Raw genomic sequence first — 23,853 nt, forward strand, 5'->3', positions numbered from 1 at the left:
AGCTTAAGTTTATTAACATGATTCGAACTGCAATTTAGAAAATTCATTGCCATTCTAATTCCTTTTCAACATTTCTGTTAAAGTAGCCAATTCAATTAAAAAAGGGGAGTCATTTTTTTTTCAGTTGTAGATGGCACTGTAGATCTGTCGCCAGATATCCTACCTGCAGGTTTTCAATGCAGAACTGATGTCCGTACATGTCGATGGCAGACAGGAAGATGGATTCCACTTGATTGTGCCGTAGCTCATACGACGGAAGGTGGGAGGCGATGAGAACCTGCCGTGCCCGCAGTGCCACCTTGGCGTTAGTGGTCTTGCTGAGCTGTGTGAGTTCTGTGAGTATTGCCATCAGCTCATCTGTCAGAGTGGGATCCCGTCCACACAGCTGATCCTACAGAGAACAAACCTTTTAATCATATGACTAAATATACATATGCTTTTATGAAATCTCGACTGATCTATGTTCTAGAAACAAGAACAACCAACATTCACAGATTTCCTGAAGTCTCTCTGTTTTTTTGTGACCGTGTACTCACAATCAACATGGTGACCAGACAGTTCTTCTTTGTGACTTGTGCATGAGAGAATATGTAGTTGAGCACACTGGACATGTCCCCTTTGTTTTCCTCTCGTAGTGCGAATACACACTTGTCATAGTGACCTGATAATAATACACACACATAAACATGAATTAATAAAAACTAAATACACCTATACACAAAAATTAAAACTGTTTATACAATGGAAAAAAAATGAAAACACAAACATTCATTAAAAATGAATTAAATAAATATATCTAAATAAATATAAATAAAAATAAATGTATAAATCATTAAATAAAAATGTGCGTTATTTGATTTTTTTTTGTCATTTTCCTTTTTTTCTATATATTTCTATATATTATTAATATATTTCTACATTGCTTTAGTTTTAGTATTTCAAAAAAACTTATTTCAGTTGTAAAAGCAACATTTCTCATTTTCATTTAAGGTTTATAAGTTTCACTTTTTATTTGGATTTTATTTCAGCTTTATTTCAATAACCAAAACTGATTTTGAATAGCTTTTAAGCTTTGATTAACATAACACTGGAAATGATCAGAAAAATAATTTTGAAAAGTAGTTACATTTTAGTGAGAAAGGAAGGGTTTGTTTCTACCCGAATTCATATCTTCATTTTGTATTAAAATGTTATTTAGTTAATTTTCCATATTCACATGTGGGATCTTTTGTTTCTATTTTCTATTTCTATGTTTTAAATATTTGAATATTTGAATTTAGAATATTTAATACACCAGAAATGAATTGGTGTCACACTGCCATCCAGTGGTCACATGGTAAAATATTTAATTTTTTTTTTTTTTTTTTTTTTTTACCAATATCTCATCATTTAAGGCCATATAAGAAGCAGTCTTACCATGTTGAAACTGAACTTCCACTCTTAAATACTGCCTGAGGAGGTCCATCACCACTGCCTTCATATGTCCTCTGATGCCACTGCGGTACCTGGGCACACAACACACACCAGAGCCGGTTAACCTGTGTGTCTTTGATTGTGTGCATCTAAATGTGTAGATTGTATTAATTATTCACTAACTTCTGAACCAGCTGTACAATGCTCTGTGTGTTCATGAAGAAGACTTCTCTCTCTGACTTCCTGTTCAGCGTGGCAGCATGACTGTCCAGTATATTAGCAATCTGCCAGGAAAATCAGACAGCATTTACACACAACGATCACAGTCTCGTAGCTTCAGAAACACATGGACTCAAAGGACCCTAAGTAGCACCTGCTGGCTGGGAAACTGGCAGAGGACAGAGGTGATGTTGCTGGCGTACTGAGCCATTTCTTTCTTGATAGACTTCTCTACAGCAGGAGGGATCCGGCCTGAAACGCTCGTCATGATCTCCTGAAGCTCTAGCAGGGGCAGAGAGGGGTCCCTGAGAGTCTTCATCAGACGCTCCACCCATTCTTTCAGCTAAAACACACACAACCGAATCTTCATTTCTATACCTACCAAAAACTTTAATTTTCTATCTAACAAAATTGACTTTTTTAACTGTAGAAAATTATAATAAATGACATATTCCTTTGCCAACCAATTAAGTAAATTAACAGTGGTTATTATAATTATTATTATTATCATTATGAAGCATTTTTTTCAGATTATTTGATGAATTCTACTTTTCTACCATCAATATCACCAGGCTCTGTCCATTTATTATTGTATTTTTTGTAATGAATGAAAATGTGGCCCCAAAAACAACAACAACAACAACAACTATGAGTCCTTTTAAAGCCATATATTAGTTCTCAACCAAGAGCAGGGGACCACTAGGGGGCCTCAGCAAACTTCCAATCAAAATAACCTAATCATTTAGGTTCATGCAAATTACCGTATTTTTCGGACTATAAGGCGCACCTGAGTATAAGTCGCATCAGTCCAAAAATACGTCATGACGAGGAAAAAAACATATATAAGTCGCACTGGACTATTAGTCGCATTTATTTAGAACCAAGAACCAAGAGAAAACATAACCGTCTACAGCCACGAGAGGGCGCTCTATGCTCCTCAGTGTAGACTACAGGAGCACCTAGCAACTTAGAGCGCCCTCTTGCGGCTGTAGACGGTAATGTTTTCTCTTAGTTAATTTCTCTCGGTTCATGTCAAATTAATAGGGATGCACCGAAATTTCGGCCACCGAAAATTATCGGCCGAAAATGGCCTTTTCGGTTTTCGGCCAATAGACTTTTATCACCGAAACAGCACGGCCGAAATGTTGTGATGACGCAAACAGAAACCGCGACCTGCACGTGCACCAGCATAGCGCAGACCACGAGCTCCACGCGACATTCACTTAACACCAGTGAGAACATTCTCTTCTTATTCCTTTATTCGCAGCACTAAAGCGTCTCCTAACAAAGAGATTAAGACGGACCACGAAGTAAAAACAAAGAAAAGTACAGTCTTATAAAGTCTGTGAGCACACGTCTCACTGAGATATTTTCGGATCCTCTGCACTTCATCGCGAATGTGCTTGATCCGCGTTATAAAGAACATTACTTGGATGCGGAAATAAGGCAGCGCGCACGAGAAATGATCCAGGCCGCGCTGGATGCGGAGAACCCGCGTGGAGACGGAGAAGCGCCAAGCGCAGGAGACAGATCAGAGCGCAGAAAAAAAGACTGGTCTCTGCACCAGATGAGTGGCATGCACCCTCGTTGTCTGATATGTTCAGTGGAATTCTGCAAGAAAGTGCCTCAAATAATAATAATAGGTTGGCTATTTTGTTCTTAGGCTACTATACACACACACACACACACACACACACACACAAACATATATACATACATAATATCAGATTGTAGCCATATTTATGCTAGATTTTCTGCTAGATTTCTGCTTTAATTTGATAAAAATGTTTATTTATGCCCTGGCCCTATTTAAATACACTCTCTCAAATATTTCTCAAATGTCAGGCAGATGACAAGCTCAACTGCTCAACAGCTAGATGGTTATCTGTCTGAAGTCCCCATCCCCAGAAGTGATAACAGTCTTGCCAACTGGAGAAGTAATGCACTTTCTAGTCCTACATAGAAAAATTTCAAATGCACTTCACCTAAATGCACTTTGTTTTTATGAGAGAACTGTTCATTTTAAAACCTTTCTGCAGGCCAGTAGGCCTGTACATTATTATTAAATATACACGAGTGGGATACATTTTTAGTTTGAATTTTATTTTCTACTGTGCATTGTTGCAATGTGCTTAATAAATATTTGCATCATTTGTAATTATGTATTTTTATGTTTATTTTTTTAAATAAGTTATGTAATTGTAATTATTTTTGAAACTTTAATATTAATTTATGCAATTGCAATGTCTTAATTTTAGTAAAGTTAGTACACGGTCATAGCAATAAATGCAACGGTACTAATAATTGGCATATTTTCTTTCGGTGTTTCGGTTTCGGTTTTCGGCCTTGGTTTTCTCTTTTTCGGTTTTCGGTTTCGGCCAAGAATTTTCATTTCGGTGCATCCCTACAAATTAATTTTGATAAATAAGTGGCACCTGACTATAAGTCGCAGGACCAGCCAAACTATGAAAAAAAGTCTGACTTATAGTCCGGAAAATACGGTATATAATGTGGATGTATATAATGTGGATGAAGTGCGTTTTCTCACCTTGGCACTGAAGAAGGGCTCTGGCAGACAGTAGCCGTTCATAATGTGCACTAGGTGATCTAGAGTGCTGTGGAAGACTCTGTGAAGCTTCTCTCCCCTGAGAGCCACGGACTGAACACTGGGTAACATTCCTGTAAACAGCTCGGCCTGAAACAGACACACTCACTGAAAACACTAAACCACTTCAACCTGCTTAAACTTCTGAACACGTAGTACATTCAGCAGATGTAACACATGCATGTACCTGCTGTACTCTGCTGGGGTCGTCCAGCTGCAGTTTGCCGATCACACAGCCCGGCTCAAGCACTGCACCGGCTCTCTTCACATAGTGAATACAACCAGACTCAGAGGCGGTCAGGGTCATCACCATCTTCATCACCTAAAAGACACATACATGAGGTTTAGAATGCTACGAACAAACAAGACACTTGCACAGTCAAACTACTATCACAATCCACTTTTTTATTTATACAGGAAATGCTTGTATAATTCACATGAAAGAGGAACTACCTCACAAATAACTTTTTGTATTTTTAACATTACAAATGTGGCAAAATACAGTAACATTCTTTGTAGCAGCCTGGGAACATTTATGTCCTAATAAAAATACAAATCTGTGCACCCTGACTTGTGGAAATGAGGTAAAGCTGATCGATAACTCTCAAACACACCTCTATTTCTGCGTAACAATGGCCAGCAAACACGTGTCCACCGTCCTCCACAGTATACTGGATGAGTTTCCCAGCTGACGGCGAGCGCAGGAGTGAAGGATCATTCTCTTTTTCAAACACACACGTCTTGTTACCAATAATGATGCGATACCTAAAGAATAAAGTGAAATGCATACTCAAACGATTTCCTACAAGCTATTTCTGTCATACACTTTTTACATGATATGAAAAATAATTAACGCAATTAATACAGCATGCTTTTGATCAGTTGAAGAGACAATTGAAAAAATTTAATTACTTTTATATTTTTTGATGATTATATATATATATATATATATATATATATATATATATATACAGTATATAATTGATTTAATTTTACTTTATACACCCCCCTACACACACACACACACACACACAAATACATACATACATACATACACACACTGTATATAAATTAATTTAAATTAAATTAAATTAACTGAAGAAGCATCAGTATCTGGCATCAGTGATACTGCATTGATGGTATTTAGTAAAAAGATGCCATTAAATAAATATTTTAAATACTGTCTTTATGCTGTTTCCACATTAATTTGGAGATTCAGTGTGAAAATATGTATGATTAAAATTTTTTGTAATGTTTTAATGTTAGGTTTAATTACAGAAATCGATGCAATGAATTAGTTCTTTTTTTAATCAATCAACAACATTAAAATATGCTGTATAAATAACTAATGCATTGATTTATTGAATGCATTATTGATGCCATAGTCTTTTTCGTTCACATAAGTATCCAACATTTTATCCAAAAAAGTATCAAAAAAAAAAAAAAAAAAAATGAAGACTCTCGCATGAAGTGCGTTTAACATCCTGTATTTCCACTCAGAATCCTACCTGTCCACCTCCTCCTTCATATAGGTGGTGTAGCTGCTGCCGTCATACGAGAGCAGCAGACCCCCATCGCTCAGCCGATGAACATCCACCTCTGCCAAAGAGTCATTCATGATGACCACATAAGAGTTAGGAGACTGCCTGGTCACCTTCAGAACATATTTGGTCCCCTCATAGATCAGCTCAACATCCGCTGTGTTCAACAGAGTGTGTGCAGGTAAGACCTGCCCTCTACAGACACACACGACAAAAGAGCAAAAATGATGAGAACTTCCCATCTCTGCAATAACATCTACATATATACTCATTAGGGCTGATTACTCAATTTTCATCTATAGACATTGATACTTAAACTCCAAAATCATTCTTTTCAAAACCAATCTATGCTATTCTGCTGATGCATGAACAAAACAATTACCCAGCCCTAATACTCACACATTTGGACTATATACAAACAATAAAACAAAAGTATAATAATTAAGCGTGCTCTCAAGATGCTATGTAAAATGGTTTGTTACCTCTCCAGTGAGTGCAGGAAGTTGGACACACTGTTCCTGAGGTTGACATCAGCCACATGCAGAGCTCCACTCACTACTCCCAGCATAGTGTCAGGACGCTCGGCCTACACACACACACACACACACACACACACACACACACACACACACACGATTACAATGATGTGAGGAAGTGTACCGCTGTCACAGGTGATTATAAGACTGAAAAGGACTGGAAGCAGGAGTTGTGATGTGAAATGAAGAAGGTTGTTCCATGCACCTGCATCTTCTCAGAGATGAGTCTGTCCAGCCAACCCGTGTCGATGCTGTTGTGCTGGAAACTTTCGGTTTCAAGCAGCTTTATGAGATACTCCACCGTTGTCCTGAAGTCTCCTCTGATAGACAGCTCTTTGAGGGCCACCACCATGTTTCTAAGATGATGCACACAGCAAAATAAATAATATTTAACAGGTTATCTATTGCTTAGAGATTCAATGCAGTCAACTGCAAGTAAACCATTTGTAGACATTGTATATTTAACAGATGTTTCAGTTTAAAAAAAAAAACGCATAGTGAAGTAAGGTGACTGGGTAACGACTGCTGTGCTCTACACTTCTGTAAATCAGATACTTACGAGATGGCCTCCTCGCGGTTCTCTCCCCAGGAGAAACAATGACCAAACTGAGAGTCTGCAAACTCGTGCAGACCTCCAGCAGCTGCCACGCTGAAGTAGCCCCACACATTCTTGTTACTTCGGAAGTTTAATTCCTGGACAGTTCCTGAGCTGGGTTTGAACCCCTGGCACACCGAAAACACCCAACACAGACAATTCATCAGCAAAAGTTGTTTACATGCTAATTACTTTATACTATTCTATAATATTTACACAACTATTCAAAACTTTTGGGTCAGCAAATTTGCAAATGTTTTTGAAATACATGTTTTCACCAAGTCTACATTTATAAAAAAAATAAAAAATAAATAACAACAACAATAATAATAATAATAATAATTTTGTAAAACTGTAATTTTGTGAAATATTTAAATATATATTATTAATAATAAATATCAATTAGGGCTGCGCAATTAATCACATTTCTAATCGCGATAACAATTATGGATGCCACAATTACGTAATCGTTCAAAAATGGCAATTAATCGTTCAGAGTCCACTCATGTGATTCTGCGTGCTTAAGATTAGTTTTTTTTTTTCATTTATATTTTTACTTTTTTCAGATTGTTTATTTCCATATAAAAATACGGCATGTTGTTTCATCAAACAATGGTAGAAACCTCATTAAATGTAAATTGTGATAATCGCAATTAATAAATCACAATCTATCTATCTATCTATCTATCTATCTAATACACTTTTGAATGCAAGTTATTCCTGTGCTGCCAAAGCTATATTTTTTGTAACTTAAATCAATCAATTTGTGCTACTTATTAATATTTTTGAGGAAACCATGGAACATTTATTAGGATTCTTTATTGAATAGAAAGTTCAAAAGAACAGTACTTAAGTCTTACTGTATTAATACAGTATCTTACAGTGAAAGTCTTTTGTAACATTGTAAACATCCTTATTTTCACTTTTGAACAATTGAATGTGATCTTACTAAATAAAAGTATTAATTGCTTAAAAAAAAAAGTCCTTACCCCAAACTTTTCAATTTTAGTGTATATTACATTTTGTTATATTAAAAATTTTCAAAAGTTTTTTCCAGCTTCTGCAAATTGAATTAAACAAGCAATTTCTTGTTTTTAAGACTTCAAAGACACTTCCTTTGCATGTGAAATCAACATCAGAGTTTATTAAATTTGTACATTTTGATACTTTAAATATCAGGATCACACACCTCATCTGGGTTCTCGCTAGTAATTCGAGCTGCAATAACATGTCCTCGTGGAGAGGGGGTGGTGGAGAGTCCATCAAAGTCAATAGGGGTGTCTCCCCATGGCTGCATCCCGTACATCACCCTGATGTCTTTAATTCGGTGAAGTGGGATGCCCATAGCAATCTAAATGACAGAACAAAAGTGTCACATAATGACCAAAAAAGAAAAAAGAAAGCATTATCAATTTTCACGGTAAAATTCTGCATACATTTTAAAATAGGTCTCTATGATATTTTGGCCTTTAAATATGAATAAAATGTGTTGAAGAAGAGACATGAGTTCATATATCTTCAATCATTAAATATCCACTTTTCCCTCTTATTTCTACACTCCCTTGGTTATGCAATTGATGAATACCTCCTCATTGTGTTTCTCTCTCTGTTTCCCTTTGTCTGTCTCTCTTTTTCTCTCACCATCAATTCCCCTCATTCATGTGCAGCAATCTTTGTGTGTTACATAAGTGCATCAACCCCCCTCTTTCACCCCCACTGAACCCACAGCACAATGGCCTAAGCCAAGTGACCTACATAGCAAAGACAGTGGTCACATGACAAGAGTCGGAGACTGTGCTGTGTAGTTCACTAGATACTGCCAGTCTAGAGATATAGTAAAGCAAGATTTTAGGTAAATGCAACCTTTTGCTCTATTGGCAGCATCTGTGGCCTGCTGATGATGACTACAAAAAAAATGCAAAAGAAAAATAAAGTGACTGTAGCATAAGATTTTAATTATAAAATTTTGAAATTAAGGAAAAGCTGAGGATTTGGATTATTGTAAAGGCATCTTTTCTTTAATTTTACAAACCTAGTGACGATAATAAGGCAATAATTAACTAAATGAATGAAACTGCAAAAGTCCAACCAGTAAGGAAGGAAGAGATGAAGGAAGGAGGGAGGGAAGGAATGTTTTGTTTTGTGTATTTCTGTGTTTTGTGTATTTCTGTGTTTTGTTTTTTGTTTTGTGTATTGTTCTGTTTTGTGTATTGTTTTGTTTTTTTGTTTTTATTCTGTGCATTGTTTTATTTTGTGTATTGTTTTGTTTTGTGTATTGTTTTGTTTTTTTGTTTTTATTCTGTGTATTGTTTTATTTTGTGTATTGTTCTGTTTTGTGTATTGTTTTGTTTTGCCTGGCCTTGAATAGTCCTTTAAAATGCAAATTCTCATACAGACCTGCAGTTGGGCCGTAGGCAGATTAACATCAGCCACCATCTCAGTACAAGGATGTTCCACTTGAAGACGAGGGTTGAGCTCTAGGAAGTAAAAGCTGCCGTCTTGACTGTAGAGATACTCCACCGTACCTGCGCTCACATAGCCCACCATCTTCGCCAACCTCACTGCACACTGAAACAGACAGATGCACAATTAACTTTTTCGGTTTAAGTAACCCAGTTTCTCATGATGGCATATACTTTATTCTTTCTTATACGAAAATATAGTAGTAACATTTGACTACTGCTGAATCAGACGATATTCGGTGATACCTTCTCCATATCCTCAAACACATCAGAGGTGGCAATAGTTGCTGGAGCTTCTTCAATGATCTTCTGATGCCTACGTTGAACGGAGCAGTCACGGCCGAACAGAGAGATGGCGTTACCGTACTGGTCAACCAGGATCTGCACCTCCAGGTGGCGAGCGTGTTTGGCCAATTGCATGACAAAGATGGGAGAACCTGGAACCTCAGCTTGAACCTGAGTAACACATAAGGAAAAGTACGGTGGTTAGTTTTGGAAAGTTAACAGGTGGGTAATATTGTAGTGTGGCAGTGAAGAACAACTCGGACCTGTCTAAAGAGGTTGGGGAAGTCTTCTGCACAGTTGACTTTCCGGATACCTTTTCCTCCTCCGCCTTCAGACGCCTTCACCATTACAGGGTAGCCTACTTGTTCTGCCGCCTGTCAATCAAAACATGCTCTCTCACTGACTGGACTTAAATTGAATGTCACGTTACCCTTGATGTAAGTGTATAGTATACCTTCAGTCCAGCCTCCACATCATGTACACAGCCCTGCTCATACAGCTCTGAAGGGACATTAATAATTCCTTTCTTCTGGTCATTCTCTGTCCATTCTACTGTCAGCCCTGTACAGACGAAACCAAACCCACAATCAAGATAGTAGTCAATGCTGGACAGAAAGGGAGTGTGGAAGGGTTAGTACCCCTGCCAAATTTAACCTAACATGACAAATATCATAATAAACACATTTTTATTTTGATTTCATTATGCTTCTCATTCTGTGTCTGACAGAGGCAGTACAAGCACAGGCAGGAGGGCTACATAATGACACCAGGACTAGGGACGTAACGATTACCGGTTTGACGATAAATCATGATAAAATTCCCCACGGTTGGTATTACCGTTTCATCTTTTTATTATCATTAAAACCATATTAGATTACCGCGATTTTTACAAATGGCGATAAATGAATACAGTCCAGAATAAAGCAGTTTTCAGTTGTACAGTTTGTTAATCTCTGCTCGAAACTAATTTGCTGCTACATTGCTGCAGTCAAGTTGTTATTTAAAAATCAGGACATCATGGTTATGTTACTGTTTTAGTGATTATGCAAACAAAAAGTCGTTTTATTTGTTGTTTGTTGATTTTTAAATATAAGTGATTTGTCTGTACGTACTTTTTTTACATCTCCAGCACATTATAACAATACCGTGATAATACTGATAACTGTGATCATTTTGGTCACTATAATCGTGCTAAGAAATTTTACATTTAAATTACATTACATTTATTCATTTAGCAGATGCTTTTATCCAAAGCGACTTACAGATGAAGACAGTGGAAGCAATCAAAAACAACAAAAAGAGCAACGATATATAAGTGCTAAAACTAGGGGTGCTCCGATCACGATCGGTCGATCGTTATGCGCATCTTGTCAGTAAAGCCGGTTTTCTAATCAGCGGTTAATTCCATCAGGTGCGTGATTTCTCATAGAGCAGCTGTTACTACACAGAGCCGTTGTTAATAGAGAAGATGCACAAATCACGTTAATTTTCAGCGTTTTTTGGTGCATCTTCTCAATTAACAACGGCTCTGTGTAGTAACAGCTGCTCTATGTGAAATCACGCACCTGATGGAATTAACCGCTGATTAGAGAACCGGCTTTACTGACGAGATGCGCATAACGATCGGCCGATCGTGATCGGAGCACCCCTAGCTACAACAAGTCTCAGGTAGGTTAACACAGTACACGTAGCATGGGATTTTAAATAATATAATAAATAAAAAGAAAACAGATAGAATAAAAAAAAGAATAGAGCAAGCTAGTTAGAGGTCTTTACACATACACACATATATATAATTGCATAATAAATGAAAAGAAAAAATACAAAAAGATTAGAAAGGTAGTTAGATTTTTTAAGATTAGAATTAGAATATTGAGTGTTACAGTTAGAGGGTCAAATAAAGATGGAAGAGATGTGTTTTAAGCCGATTCTTGAAGATGGCTAAGGACTCAGCTGCTCGGATTGAGTTGGGAAGGTCATTCCACCAGGAGGGAACATTTAATTTAAAAGTCTGTAAAAGTGACTTTGTGCTTCTTTGGGATGGCACAATCAAGTGACATTCACTTGCAGAACGCAAGCTTCTAGAGGGCACATAAGTCTGAAGTAACAAAATTAGGTAAATGGGTGCAGAGCCAGTGGAAGTTTGGTAGTGAAACAACAATGCCTTGAATTTTATGCGAGCAGCTATTGGAAGCCAGTGCAAATTGATAAACAGAGGTGTGAAGTGTATTCTTTTTGGCTCATTAAAAATTTATCTTGCTGCCATGTTCTGAATTAATTGTAAAGGTTTGATAGAATTAGCTGGAAGACCTGCCAAGAGGGCATTGCAATAGTCCAGCCTGGACAGAACAAGAGCTCGAGCAAAGAGTTGTGCAGCATGTTCCGAAAGAAAGGGCTTGATCTTCTTGATGTTGAATAAAGCAAATCTGCAGAATCGGACAGTTTTAGCAATGTGCTCTGAGAAAGTCAGCTGATCATCAAACTCCAAGGCTTCTAGCTGTTTTTGAAGGAGTTATGGTTGAAGTGCCTAACTTGATAGTGAAATTGTGATGGAACGATGGGTTTGCTGGAATCACAAGCAGTTCTGTCTTGGCAAGGTTGAGTTGAAGGTGATGGTCCATCATCCAGGAAGAATTGTCTGTTAGACAAGCTGAGATGCGAATAGCTACCGTCGGATCATCAGGATGGAATGAGAGGTACAGTTGAGTGTTATCAGCATAGCAGTGGTATGAAAAGCCATGTTTCTGAATGACAGGACCTAATGATGCCATGTAGACAGAGAAGAGAAGAGGTCCAAGAACTGAGCCCTGAGGCACCCCAGTAGTTAGATGTTGAGACTTGGACACCTCACCTCTCCAAGATACTTTAAAGGACCTATCTGATAGGTAAGACTCAAACCACTGAAGTGTGGTTCCTCAGATGCCATTTGCCAGTAGGGTTGATAGGAGGATCTGGTGATTAATCATGTCAAAAGCAGCGTACAGATCAAGCAGGATAAGTACTGAAGATTTGGATTCTGCTCTTGCCAGTCTTAGAGCTTCAACAACTGAGAGCAAGGCTGTCTGAGTTGAATGTCCACTTCTGAAGCCAGATTGGTTGCTGTCAAGGAGATTGTTGTGTGTGAGAAATGTTTGAACACAGCTCTTTCAAGTGTTTTTGCAATGAAAGCAAGAAGAGAAACTGGTCTGTAGTTCTCTAAAAGAGATGGGTTGAGGTTGGGTTTCTTAAGTAGTGGAGTTATACGTGCCTGTCTAAATGATGAGGGAAAACACCAGTGTGGAGGGAAGTGTTGATGATGTGAGTGAGTGCAGGTATAACTGCAGGAGAAATTGCTTGAAAAAGATGACATGGAATAGGATCAAGCGGGCAAGTAGTAGGGTGTTTAGAAAGGAAGAGTTTTGAGACTTCTGCCTCAGAGAGTGAAAAGAAGGATGTAAATGAGTGTAAGTTTGCTGGTGATATGAGCTTGAATGATTGTGGTGTGGAAAATTGTGCACTAATGAGTTTAATTTTATTAATGAAAAACGTTGCAAAGTCGTCAGCTATTAGAGATAAAGCAGGAGGGGGAGGAGGAGGACAAAGAAGTGAGGAAAATGTTTTAAAAAGCATGCGAGAGTTAGATGAATTGTTAATTTTGTTATGGTAGTATGTCTTTTTAGCAGAGGAGACATTAGCAGAGAAAGAAGATAGGAGTGACTGATACACAATAAGGTCAGTAGTATTTTTGGACTTGCGCCACACCCTTTCAGAAGCTCTAAGCTTAGAACGGTGTTCGCGTAGAACATCAGATAACCAAGGGGCAGAAGGGGTGTTACGGGCTGGCCTGGAAGATAAGGGGCAAACAGTGTCTAAACAAGATGTAAGAGTGGAGCAGAAAGTATGAATAGCACAAGATGCAAACAGTTTAGGGGAAGGAAGTGAAGATGAAACCATTGCAGATAGCCGGGAGGGTGAAAGTGTGCTTAGGTTACGTCGAAAGATAACATGTGGAGGGGTAAGTGATGTGTCAGTGACCATGTTGAGGTTAAGAGTGAGGAGGAAGTGATCCGACATGTGCAGTGGAGTAACCAGAACATGATCAGTAGAGTAGTGTCGTGTATAAATAAGGTCCAGTTGGTTGCCCGATTTGTGAGTAGCAGTAGTTGACACTCGGTTGAGATCAAAAGAGGCAAGCAGAGAGAGGAAATCAGCAAACAGAGGTTTATATAGATGGATGTTGAAATCTCCAAGCATAACTAGGGGAGTACTATCCTCAGAAAAGGTTCAGAGCAACACATCTAATTCATCCAAAAAGTTACCCAGTGGTCCTGGGGGTCGACAGACAACTACAAAATGTATTTTAAAAGGGTAGGTAACAGTAACTGAATGAGATTCAAAGGAGCTGTTGATACCCAAAGATGGTAAAGGATTACATTTCCAGTCATTAGAGATGAGCAGACCAGTACCTCCACCTCTTCCAGTCAAACGGGGGGAGTGGGAAAACGAGAAATTATTGGAGAGTGCTGCAGGTGTAGCAGTGTCCTCTGGTTTGATCCAGGTCATGTAAATTTTCATACCATTACATCCCTAACCAGGACTAGATCACATCCACATTTCCAGTCAGAAATTATATTAAGTAAAGATTCACAAGCCTTGATTACACACACACAAAAAAATGCTTCATTTTGAAATAGACATCATTGAAAGGAACATTAACAATTCAGTAAGTCTGATGCTGAACTAACCTGTTCCACTCCAGGGTAGTGTGGGAATGCCAGCTGTTTGGGCCACAATAGAAGAGGCGATCTTATCCCCAAGAGCCCACATAGCCTGACTAGGTGGACCTAATAAAAGATACCAACCACTAAATTAAGAGCAATACCATCACATATGTGAACATTTTTATCAATGTGGTGTGGTAAGGCTTATTGTCATAGCTCAATCTCACCCATGAAGGCGATGCCATTCTTGTGCAGCAATTCAGGGAGTTTGGGGTTCTCAGAAGCATGACCCCAACCGGCCCACACGGCCTAAAGACATTCATGCATTTAACAGATAGTTTTATCCAAAGCAACTTAAAGAGAGATTGCCAAAATTATGTGTCAGCTAGACCCTTTTAAAAAATACATTTCTTGAAGTATACCCTAATATCTCCATAATAATTTTACAAAACATTCACAGTTCTCTGATGTTGGTTAATGGCTACATGATATGCAGGCAAACAAATATTTAATATTTTTATTATTATTATTATTATTATTAAGCATTTTATATTTATTGTTTTATATTGCTATTTCATAATATATTACAATATTGGGTATAAACGGGATATGATTAAAATTTTTGAGAAAGAATCCTACAACGCAAATATTCTTCATTGCTTTTAGCTTTTTTAAACTCTGATTAAAATAAAATAAAAAAATAGACAGAAACATATTACTATTGCAATAATACAACTGTGCTCTTTATAAAAAAATAAATAAATAAAAATCATACTTTTATTTCACAATAAGTTACGAAATTAATTTCACACAATAATTGTGCAACCTGATTTAAATGTAAAAACGGAGTAGAAAAATAAAATAAATAGCCACTTAATTTGCTTTGAACAGCAGCCGTCAAACCTTGCATGCATTTACCTGAACGGGAATTCGTTTGGCTATGTCCAGAATGAGTTCCACATTAGCATAGTTGTTGTTGTTTGTCCCTCCTGGGACAGGTACATAGTGATCTGCCATCTTGATGTACTCTGTGGATAGAGTTATACATATGTTTAACTAAGTATTTAATTGAGTACATATATACAAAATATTTGAGATTACAAGGCTATTCACAAATAATTTTCACTTCACTGAATTTGTTCAATGCTAAGTAGGCCATGCTTGCACTGACAAAGAGAAGGGCCTCTGAAGACATTCCTTGCTAAATACATTTGCCAGCACAGCATGGCTTTTTCCTGGATTACATTATGATGGAGTCAGGAGTGGGGGAAGGTGTCCTCCAGCTATTTGTTTTTTTTAAACTCTTATGATGTAACAGTTAAGTTCAGCACTTGTACACGCACCTGCATTGGCCTTGAGGTCCTCCGGAGTAACCATGACGACGAAGCGTATGGCCCGTTCATTCCGAAACATTTCATAAGCCCAGCGACGGATGGAGCGCATGCACTTGACTGCAGCAATGCCATTGTTGGCAATGAGCACCTGTCAAAACAAAACATGATATTCACAACAGTCACTACACCAGGGTTGTTTATAGTAAAAAAAAAACAAAAAAACAACAACATTCAGTTACTAGTGCTGTCAAATAATTAATCGTGATTAAACAAATCCAAAATAAAAGTTTTTGTTTACATAATATATGTATGTGTACAGTGTATATGTATATATAAATACACATTCACTTCTATATTTCAGAAAAATATTTTATTTTTATATATTTAATATATTAATTCATAATATAAATTATATGAATATAAATATAGACATGTAAATCAAAAAAAAAAAATTACACTGTGTGGGTGTATTTATATATACATAAATATACACAGAACACATACATATGCAAACAAAACCTCTTATTTTGGATGCGATTAATCGCGATTAATTGTTTGACAGCACTGTCAGTTATATATAAAAAAAAGTTAACTGAAATGTATTAAAATAAAATAAAAAATCCATCTTATTTTATTTCAACTAGTGTTAATTTCATTAATGAAAACTATAACCAAACATTTTTGTCAATGAGGCAGTCTGTGTTCTGTCATAGATCTCGGCTGTATTGTTTGCGATAATGTTTGCGGATTGTAACGTTACTTGTACAACCTCTGTGCGACAAGGAGTCTTTTTGCCATTGTTTTAAAAGAAAAACATTGACGACATTTGGAATTATTGGAATTATTATTAGGAATTTCTCTGTTAAGCCAGTTGCCAGTAATATAAACCATGCATACGGGTCGATATTCTATTGATTTGTCCTTACTGGTAAAAGAGCAAAATCTGATGGAATATAAAAATTAATTTCCCAAATGACAACAATCATTGCGATTAAAGTTGAGCAAAATCTTTTTTTCATCATATCAACCATTATACAGTAAGACGAAAATATGACGCAACTATGCAAGTTTCCAATGACTAAAACTAGACTAAAATTCCCAGACATTTAGTCGTTTAAAACTTAATGTCAACTTAACTAAAACACGATTATGACTAAATATGATAAAAAACTAAAAGTTACATTTGACACAGGAATAAAACTAAGACTAAATTAAAATAGTGGTCAAAATGTACCCTAATTTCAACTAGTTGCCAAGGAAACATTTCTCCATTTCATTTAGTTTAATTTGTAATAAAATAACTCAAACTAAAATAATAAAACCGTATGGACATTAAAAGATCATTTACATTAAAAATAACAAAACAACAAAATTTTTATTTTCAATTAAAAATCTTCTTAATTAGATTAAAAGTGTAAAATATAAAAATAAAATGTAATCAATATAAATCTAGAATAGTTTCTCAATGACACTAATAACACTGCATCACACACGTATAGAATATCAGACGTTCATTTTACCTTCTCAATGACTTTGTTACCACCAAAGCGGGTGACGAACTCAGCGGGGGAAGCGACAGTAAAGTCCCTCTGCAGGTCGATGCGTCTGCGGTCCCTGCCCTGCTTCACGAGGTGAAGTCCTGACATGCTAGGCCTTGAGAAACACACACAACACCATCATAATTCACAATATAGACTGAGAAACACTGAATACAAAGAGGTTAACACCACAGCAATACACATGCTAGGAAACTGACAGCATTGCCGGTCGTTTTGGATTGGATTTTTAGAATTTCAAGGAGAAAAAAAAAAAAATTTGATGTGACCTCAAGAGCACATTTTAAGTAAAAATTATATGTTTAATTTAGGCAATGCAATAGAAATAGAACAATATATGTTCACCGTTTTCTATATCCTCCATGACATTCCCATGCTTTTGAAGGCTTTATTTGCGTCCCTTTTTTTACATAGTTAAAATTAAAAAGTGATAACTGGCTGAATAAATTGATCTCTTAAAAGTTACCGAAGGGAAAAATTTTGCTATGTTTAGAATGGAACAATATCAGACTCCATACTACACAGTAAACATACTGTATACAGCCTAAAGCATTATGTGAAACATACATACAAGCATTATGCTACATGCTGCATGTCAAACAGTACCATGCTACGTGCATGTTAAAATTAGGCAAGGGATCCAGTTATCATCTTGGATATAACAACAGTTTGTTTGCATATCCAGTTTAGTGTAAATACTGTATGTCTTAACTTTTGGAGTCTGATTCTTGAATCAAGAAGGCAGTTATTACTTCTGGTTCTGGTTCTTCTGGAAAAATAAGGTTAAGTGCACTGCATTATGGGATACGGAATATCACACAATATTCCCGGGTTGGCACATGTAGGTCATTTGGTTACTCTAGACAGAGAAAATGCATACTTTGCATGACATACATACTGTATACTGCAAAAATAGAATTAGTAGTATAGTAGTACACTATCCCTAACAAATCCTTCAGGTGTAACCTGAATACAATATTGCTTCAAGTCGGAGTTGCTGGCACACACAAAGTGCTCCTTTAAGAGGGAAAGACTGGAATGTCTCTCCTCCTCTTCTTTCTCCTTAGGCAAAAATAATGTTTTGTACTTCCTTTGCACTTCCCCTCCCCTTGACCAATAGTAGAGTAGAGTATTATAGAAAGGAGTGGCATATTGGTCCACTCAGACAGTTTCGACACCGCCACCCCATCCTCATATGAGGCTTTGGTTAAACACTGAAGCATGACGTATAACCAGTTGCAGCTCCTGACCGTAAATTAAGGTGGGGCAGGTTCTGGGTCATAGCACTAATATATGAAAAAACATTTTGTAAACTTCATATTTTAATCTCTGAACACATGTGGAAAAGATTTGTGCAGAGATATCCTTCCGTTATCCTGTAGGTGGCACGCTAATGTTGATTGACAAGCTCGGAGAACAGCATGAAATGCTGTATTATAATTGCCTTAAAGGCAGGGCAAGCAGTTTTTCAAAAGCGCTTTGGAAAACTGAATTGGGCCGAATAGCAAAACAAACTTGTAGCCAATCAGCAGAAAGGGGCGTGTCTACTGATGATGCAGAAGAGAGAGCTTTCAGTCTACAGGTTGGACATTAGCTGAGATGAGCAACAGAAAGATGGAGATGGCTAATAAAAAACAAAAGAAGAAAACATCTGCGTAACAAAATAAGGCTTAAGGCAAGAAGTAGCACCTGTGTAAATGTTGGTGAAGAGAACTGCAGAGAATCAATGAGTGGAAGGCCTACGATCGTACACTAAGATTGCTTTGTTTCTTCTCAATATGCGAGTAACACCGTGTCTACATCAGACTTACAGAACGCAAAAACTTCCCCCACACCATTACACCACCAGCCTGCACAGTGGGTACAAGGCATGATGGATCCATGTTCTCATTCGGTTTACGCCAAATTCTGACTCTACCATCTGAAAGTCTCAACAGAAATCGAGACTCATCAGACCATGCAAACTTTTTCCCGTCTTCAACTGTCCAATTTTGGTGAGCTCGTGCAAATTTTAGCCTCGTTTTCCTATTTGTAGTGGAGATGAGTGGTACCCGGCGGGGTCTTCTGCTGTTGTAGGTTCCGCCTCAAGGTTGTGCGTGCTGTGGCTTCACAAATGCTTTGCTGCATACCTCGGTTGTAACGAGTGGTTATAGTTGCTCTTCTATCAGCTTGAATCAGTCGGCCCATTCTCCTCTGACCTCTAGCATCAACAAGGGATTTTTGCCCACAGGACTGCCGCATACTGGATGTTTTTCCCTTTTCACACCATTCTTTGTAAACCCTAGAAATGGTTGTGCGTGAAAATCCCAGTAACTGAGCAGATTGTGAAATACTCAGACCTGCCCGTCTGGCACCAACAACCATGCCACGCTCAAAATTTCTTAAATTACCTTTCTTTCCCAGTTTGGAGTTCAGGATATTGTCTTGACCAGGACCACACCCCTAAATGCATTGAAGCAACTGCCATGTGATTGGTTGATTAGATAATTGCATTAAAGGTGCCATCTGTAATATTTGGCAAAAAAAAATTAAATCATACTCCACATTCCATACCAGATGGGGGCAGTATGCCTCAATAAAGTGAATTGGTCTACTCTAGAGTAACAAACGAGAAACAGCATAGTCTCCATGCTCCGCCCCTACTTTCACAACAACACTACAGCCATAGCCGAAGCCTAACTGTGCGTTCACACCGCCGGCGTCTAGAGCGTCAAAAATGGCTCTTGCCGCTCTGCTCACGACGCTGCAGAAAGATTTGTGAGCGCTCAGACGCTCTAACGTAGATCGAATCCTTATTTTGTATTTAAAGCGGCCGCAAAGCAAACAAGCTTGTTGATCTTGTGCAGACTAACCACAGGGAGTTATAAGTTAACCTCATTAAATATTTTTGTGGACGAAATATTAGGATTCTTTACTTAAAATGAACAATCTCAGACACCTTGGTCCACGTATCACTTTTAATTTATTTTGTATGTCCCTGTACGCAAACAGGGACACATCATAGATTTATACAAATGCTAAACAGCAATAATCAACCTGTCCTTTATTCTGCTTGAGAACTAATGTGCCAACTCTCAAGCATTCACCGTGAGACACACGCAATTGACTCCTTTCACACGCTTTCACGCCACACATTAATTTTTTCACGCACAGAAAAACCACAAAGCAAAGAGGACACGGAGACCAACAGACTAGACAGAGCAGGTTAGTTATGATATAATAAAATGGGTAACGTTAAGTTATAGCTAGCTAATTATCAAACACAGCTACGGTTAGCCATCGCTAACATTAGCACGTTTATCGAACAGCCTTCGATACATTTCTATGTTATAACTTCCCGAAAACAAATACACAAACATACAAAACAAACTTCTATCGAAACACTAACAGCATCTAACTTACCAATGCAAAAGAAATGTTGCAAGTTTGGAGTCGAACCTCATTTCTTTCAGGTCCATCGGTTGTCTCCAGCGATTAAAAGCAGTGCCGATGTTAATTTGATTTGTGATTCCGAGCGCGGTTGTTTCCCTGTAGTGGGTGGCGCTCTCTTCCCGGAACTGAAATGCTCAATGAACTTTCAATGAAAGTACTGGGCTGTACTTTCCACATGATTGACATCAGGTTCAGGCACGCCCAGAAGCCGTGCGAGTTATTCGTGTATTGCAGGTTGGCTGGTGGTTATGTTGCCCGCATACCGCCTCCCATGGCCAAAACTGGTATTACGACACCTGTCGGGCCGGGGCTAGTAATGCTAATGCTAATTAAGGTTGATATCTCTGCAGCACTATAACTTGACATTTTTTTAATGACATCATCGCCCTTATTTCTTCTCATTCTTTTGATGCGTGTAGGTCATGTTATGGATATTTTTACCACAATTTTTGCATATGGCACCTTTAATGAGAAAATAAACAGGTGTACCTAATAATCCTTTGGGTGAGCGTGTGTGTGTGTGTGTATATATATATATATATATATATATATATATATATATATATATATATATATATATATATATATATATATATATATATAAAAGGACTGGGCAAGTTAACACGTTATTATCGTGTTAAAGCATTAATTGATCGTTTAAGCAGTTTTTTTATTATTATGAATGTCTGTTGCTCACCGACTCGGAATACACATCTTGACAAATCATGGGTCACAGGAGGGGGATGCTTGCGGTCAAATTATTTAGGCTTAGCATCAACATTCACAAACCACTGTCCACTGTTATTTTTAACAGAAAAGAATGCAGAGAAGCGCTTGCTCAGCGCAGTGGAGTGCATTGTTTTGTTAACTTTATGGTTTCTTATTTTGAGTTGTATGGGATGCGGTAACACAAGGCCCTCTCACAATATATTACTTTACACATCTATTGATTTTGCTGCTCAGAAATATTCACGCAATCATGCAGCACGTATCAGAAGATATGAGCTCCGGCGTGGTTAACGCTCACACTCACTGATCTATATATAACTGAACCGCGCTCTTGCCCACCTCTTTCAACCGAGCCAGGGACAGCTAAATGAAGTGATCACACTAGCAAATGAACCAGGCTTTGGTGGTTAAGATTGCCTAGTGTGAGCTCACCCTAATTATTCTTACACATCCCGCACACACACACACACACACGAGTCTCTACCCCCACATCAAGTGTTGTCCCGTGCGATGGGTTTCACGATCATGCAGGATGATTATGATCAGGAGCCATTATTTCACATTCAAGTCAAAAGTAAAAACAACAAAAAGGAGGTTTAACATCTCCAAATAGTTCCGCACTGTGGTGACAGCAGGAAATGTTTTGCAGAGCAAATGGAGGTTAACTATAAAATCATGACCTGGACCTGGAGTTCTATGAAGAACTGAACATAAAAGCTTTTGCCAACAGTTCAGGTCCTTGAGCATTACATTAACACTATTCCAGGAAATGTCAAACAGCCTAATGTTGAACTCCAATCTATTCCTGAAGCATCAACACTTTGATGCACTCACACTCAACTGCCTATTATGGCAAGTCTGTGAGAGACACATAGAGATGGAAAACACTGCCAAAGACTAGCAGTGCAACCGAAGTTAACCAAACACACAGAGAGGCACTTGTGCACATTTTAGCATAGTGATGAACCCAAGTATCCTCAAGCCACCAATTTGCACAATGTTGCTGCATACCTCCCTCATATACACATGGACTTAGAAATGTAATTACTTATTTAGACAATCAGCACTAGTTTTATCTTGAAACTAGTGCTTTTCAAAGGCCATGTCCCTGATCTTGAGCACCTGGCAGAGCATGCATGACTCAGACTTTATTAAAGTGGACTTCCATGTCACAATAACTGCAAATGGGAGTACAAAGCATCGCTGACCTCAAATTGTGCAAGGATCCGTCCAGGCTGTCGAAGCCCATCTCATAAGTGCTGTCTGAACTGACAGAAGAGGGGGAAAGAGAGCGTGGATTTTCCTCCATCTGCAGGTCCAGCTTCCCTGTGGTTTCGTCCTCAGAGTTTTCTTCGGACACAGAGCCCACGATGAAGTGAGAGTGCAGCGCAGCCACAGCTGGAGGCTTCTTCTCAGTAGAGTCCTGCTCTGCCATACTTAGGCCACGCTGGAAGGCTGCAAGCACTATATAAGCGAGAGAATAGAGTCATTATTTCACATTCAAGTGACAAAAACAAAAAGGAGGTTTCTTAATGAAATATTTGACTTGAAAGGATAGTTCACCCAAAAAATGAAAATTACCCCATGATTTACTCAGCCTCAAGCCCTCCTAGGTGTATATGACATTCTTCTTTCAGAAAATTACAATCGGAGCTATATTAAAAAACATCCTGGATCTTCCAAGCTTGATAATGGGAGTGCATGGTAGCCCAAAATTTTAATTCCAAAAAAATTTACCAATCTGTTATAAAAGAAATACACACAGCTCCAGATATAAGAAAAATATCCATTTTACAACTTAATGAATCTTAATCTCTAGCTTCCGGTAACTGTCGTACACACAATCCTGAGAGAGTGGTTTCCAGCGGATGACGTACAACGTAGGCGGAATGCCCCTTTCCACAACCCTGAACTACTCGCTAAATGCTGGGACACGGTCTCAGCGTAAACCTGAATGAGTGGATGCACGCCACCGCCTTACATACCTGTATGTACAGGGGGAGTGGTTGGGTATGCAAATTCCACTCACCAGTGGTCACTGGCCTGTTTTTTACTACTCAGAGGTGGTTGGGGCTCCCAAGAAAGAGCCCTAATAATCGACACAACATAACATCTCCATTCCCTCCATCAGGAATTACATATGTAACCGAAATGTTAATTTTCATAAGGTTTTCTCGATTCAAGGGTACATTCTAGAAATGTATGTTGAAACTTGCTTTGCCATATTCACGTACAGGGTATAAAGCAACAGAAACCATTCAAATCACGCCTTACTGGAAAAAAAGAATAGTACAATAACAAAACAGTAATAAATAAATAATACAAAGGTACTTTGACCAGTGCTATTTTAGTATTATCTACTATTATAGTATTTATTAAGATTTTGAATTACAAATCTGTTCATTGGATGTAATTGTTAGCTCAGGTACATTAAGTAATAGTAAGA

The 23,853-nt window shown here is 37.9% G+C and overlaps 1 protein-coding gene across 9 annotated transcripts in view; it reads right to left on the reverse strand.

The window, feature by feature from the left end:
- The window catches only part of acaca (acetyl-CoA carboxylase alpha), a 52,760-nt gene that overhangs the window by 27,587 nt on the left and 1,320 nt on the right, over positions 1 to 23,853 (reverse strand). For all 9 annotated transcript variants that reach the window (XM_052591770.1, XM_052591765.1, XM_052591771.1 and 6 more), the window contains exons 2-24: positions 22,616 to 22,871; positions 17,211 to 17,343; positions 15,700 to 15,838; positions 15,275 to 15,384; positions 14,584 to 14,665; positions 14,381 to 14,479; positions 10,111 to 10,217; positions 9,920 to 10,030; positions 9,618 to 9,827; positions 9,307 to 9,477; positions 8,099 to 8,260; positions 6,874 to 7,037; positions 6,520 to 6,670; positions 6,261 to 6,364; positions 5,746 to 5,973; positions 4,852 to 5,002; positions 4,425 to 4,559; positions 4,181 to 4,327; positions 1,787 to 1,975; positions 1,597 to 1,697; positions 1,417 to 1,505; positions 537 to 661; positions 164 to 391 (exon numbers count right to left, since the gene is read on the reverse strand). In XM_052591770.1, the coding sequence (XP_052447730.1) occupies positions 164 to 391; positions 537 to 661; positions 1,417 to 1,505; positions 1,597 to 1,697; positions 1,787 to 1,975; positions 4,181 to 4,327; positions 4,425 to 4,559; positions 4,852 to 5,002; positions 5,746 to 5,973; positions 6,261 to 6,364; positions 6,520 to 6,670; positions 6,874 to 7,037; positions 8,099 to 8,260; positions 9,307 to 9,477; positions 9,618 to 9,827; positions 9,920 to 10,030; positions 10,111 to 10,217; positions 14,381 to 14,479; positions 14,584 to 14,665; positions 15,275 to 15,384; positions 15,700 to 15,838; positions 17,211 to 17,343; positions 22,616 to 22,842 (3,363 nt within the window). In that variant the 5' untranslated portion in view covers positions 22,843 to 22,871. The remainder of the gene's footprint in view (positions 1 to 163; positions 392 to 536; positions 662 to 1,416; positions 1,506 to 1,596; positions 1,698 to 1,786; positions 1,976 to 4,180; positions 4,328 to 4,424; positions 4,560 to 4,851; positions 5,003 to 5,745; positions 5,974 to 6,260; positions 6,365 to 6,519; positions 6,671 to 6,873; positions 7,038 to 8,098; positions 8,261 to 9,306; positions 9,478 to 9,617; positions 9,828 to 9,919; positions 10,031 to 10,110; positions 10,218 to 14,380; positions 14,480 to 14,583; positions 14,666 to 15,274; positions 15,385 to 15,699; positions 15,839 to 17,210; positions 17,344 to 22,615; positions 22,872 to 23,853) is intronic.

Source organism: Carassius gibelio, chromosome A5 (genome assembly GCF_023724105.1).
Source record: "Carassius gibelio isolate Cgi1373 ecotype wild population from Czech Republic chromosome A5, carGib1.2-hapl.c, whole genome shotgun sequence".
Taxonomy (NCBI): Eukaryota; Metazoa; Chordata; class Actinopteri; order Cypriniformes; family Cyprinidae; genus Carassius; species Carassius gibelio.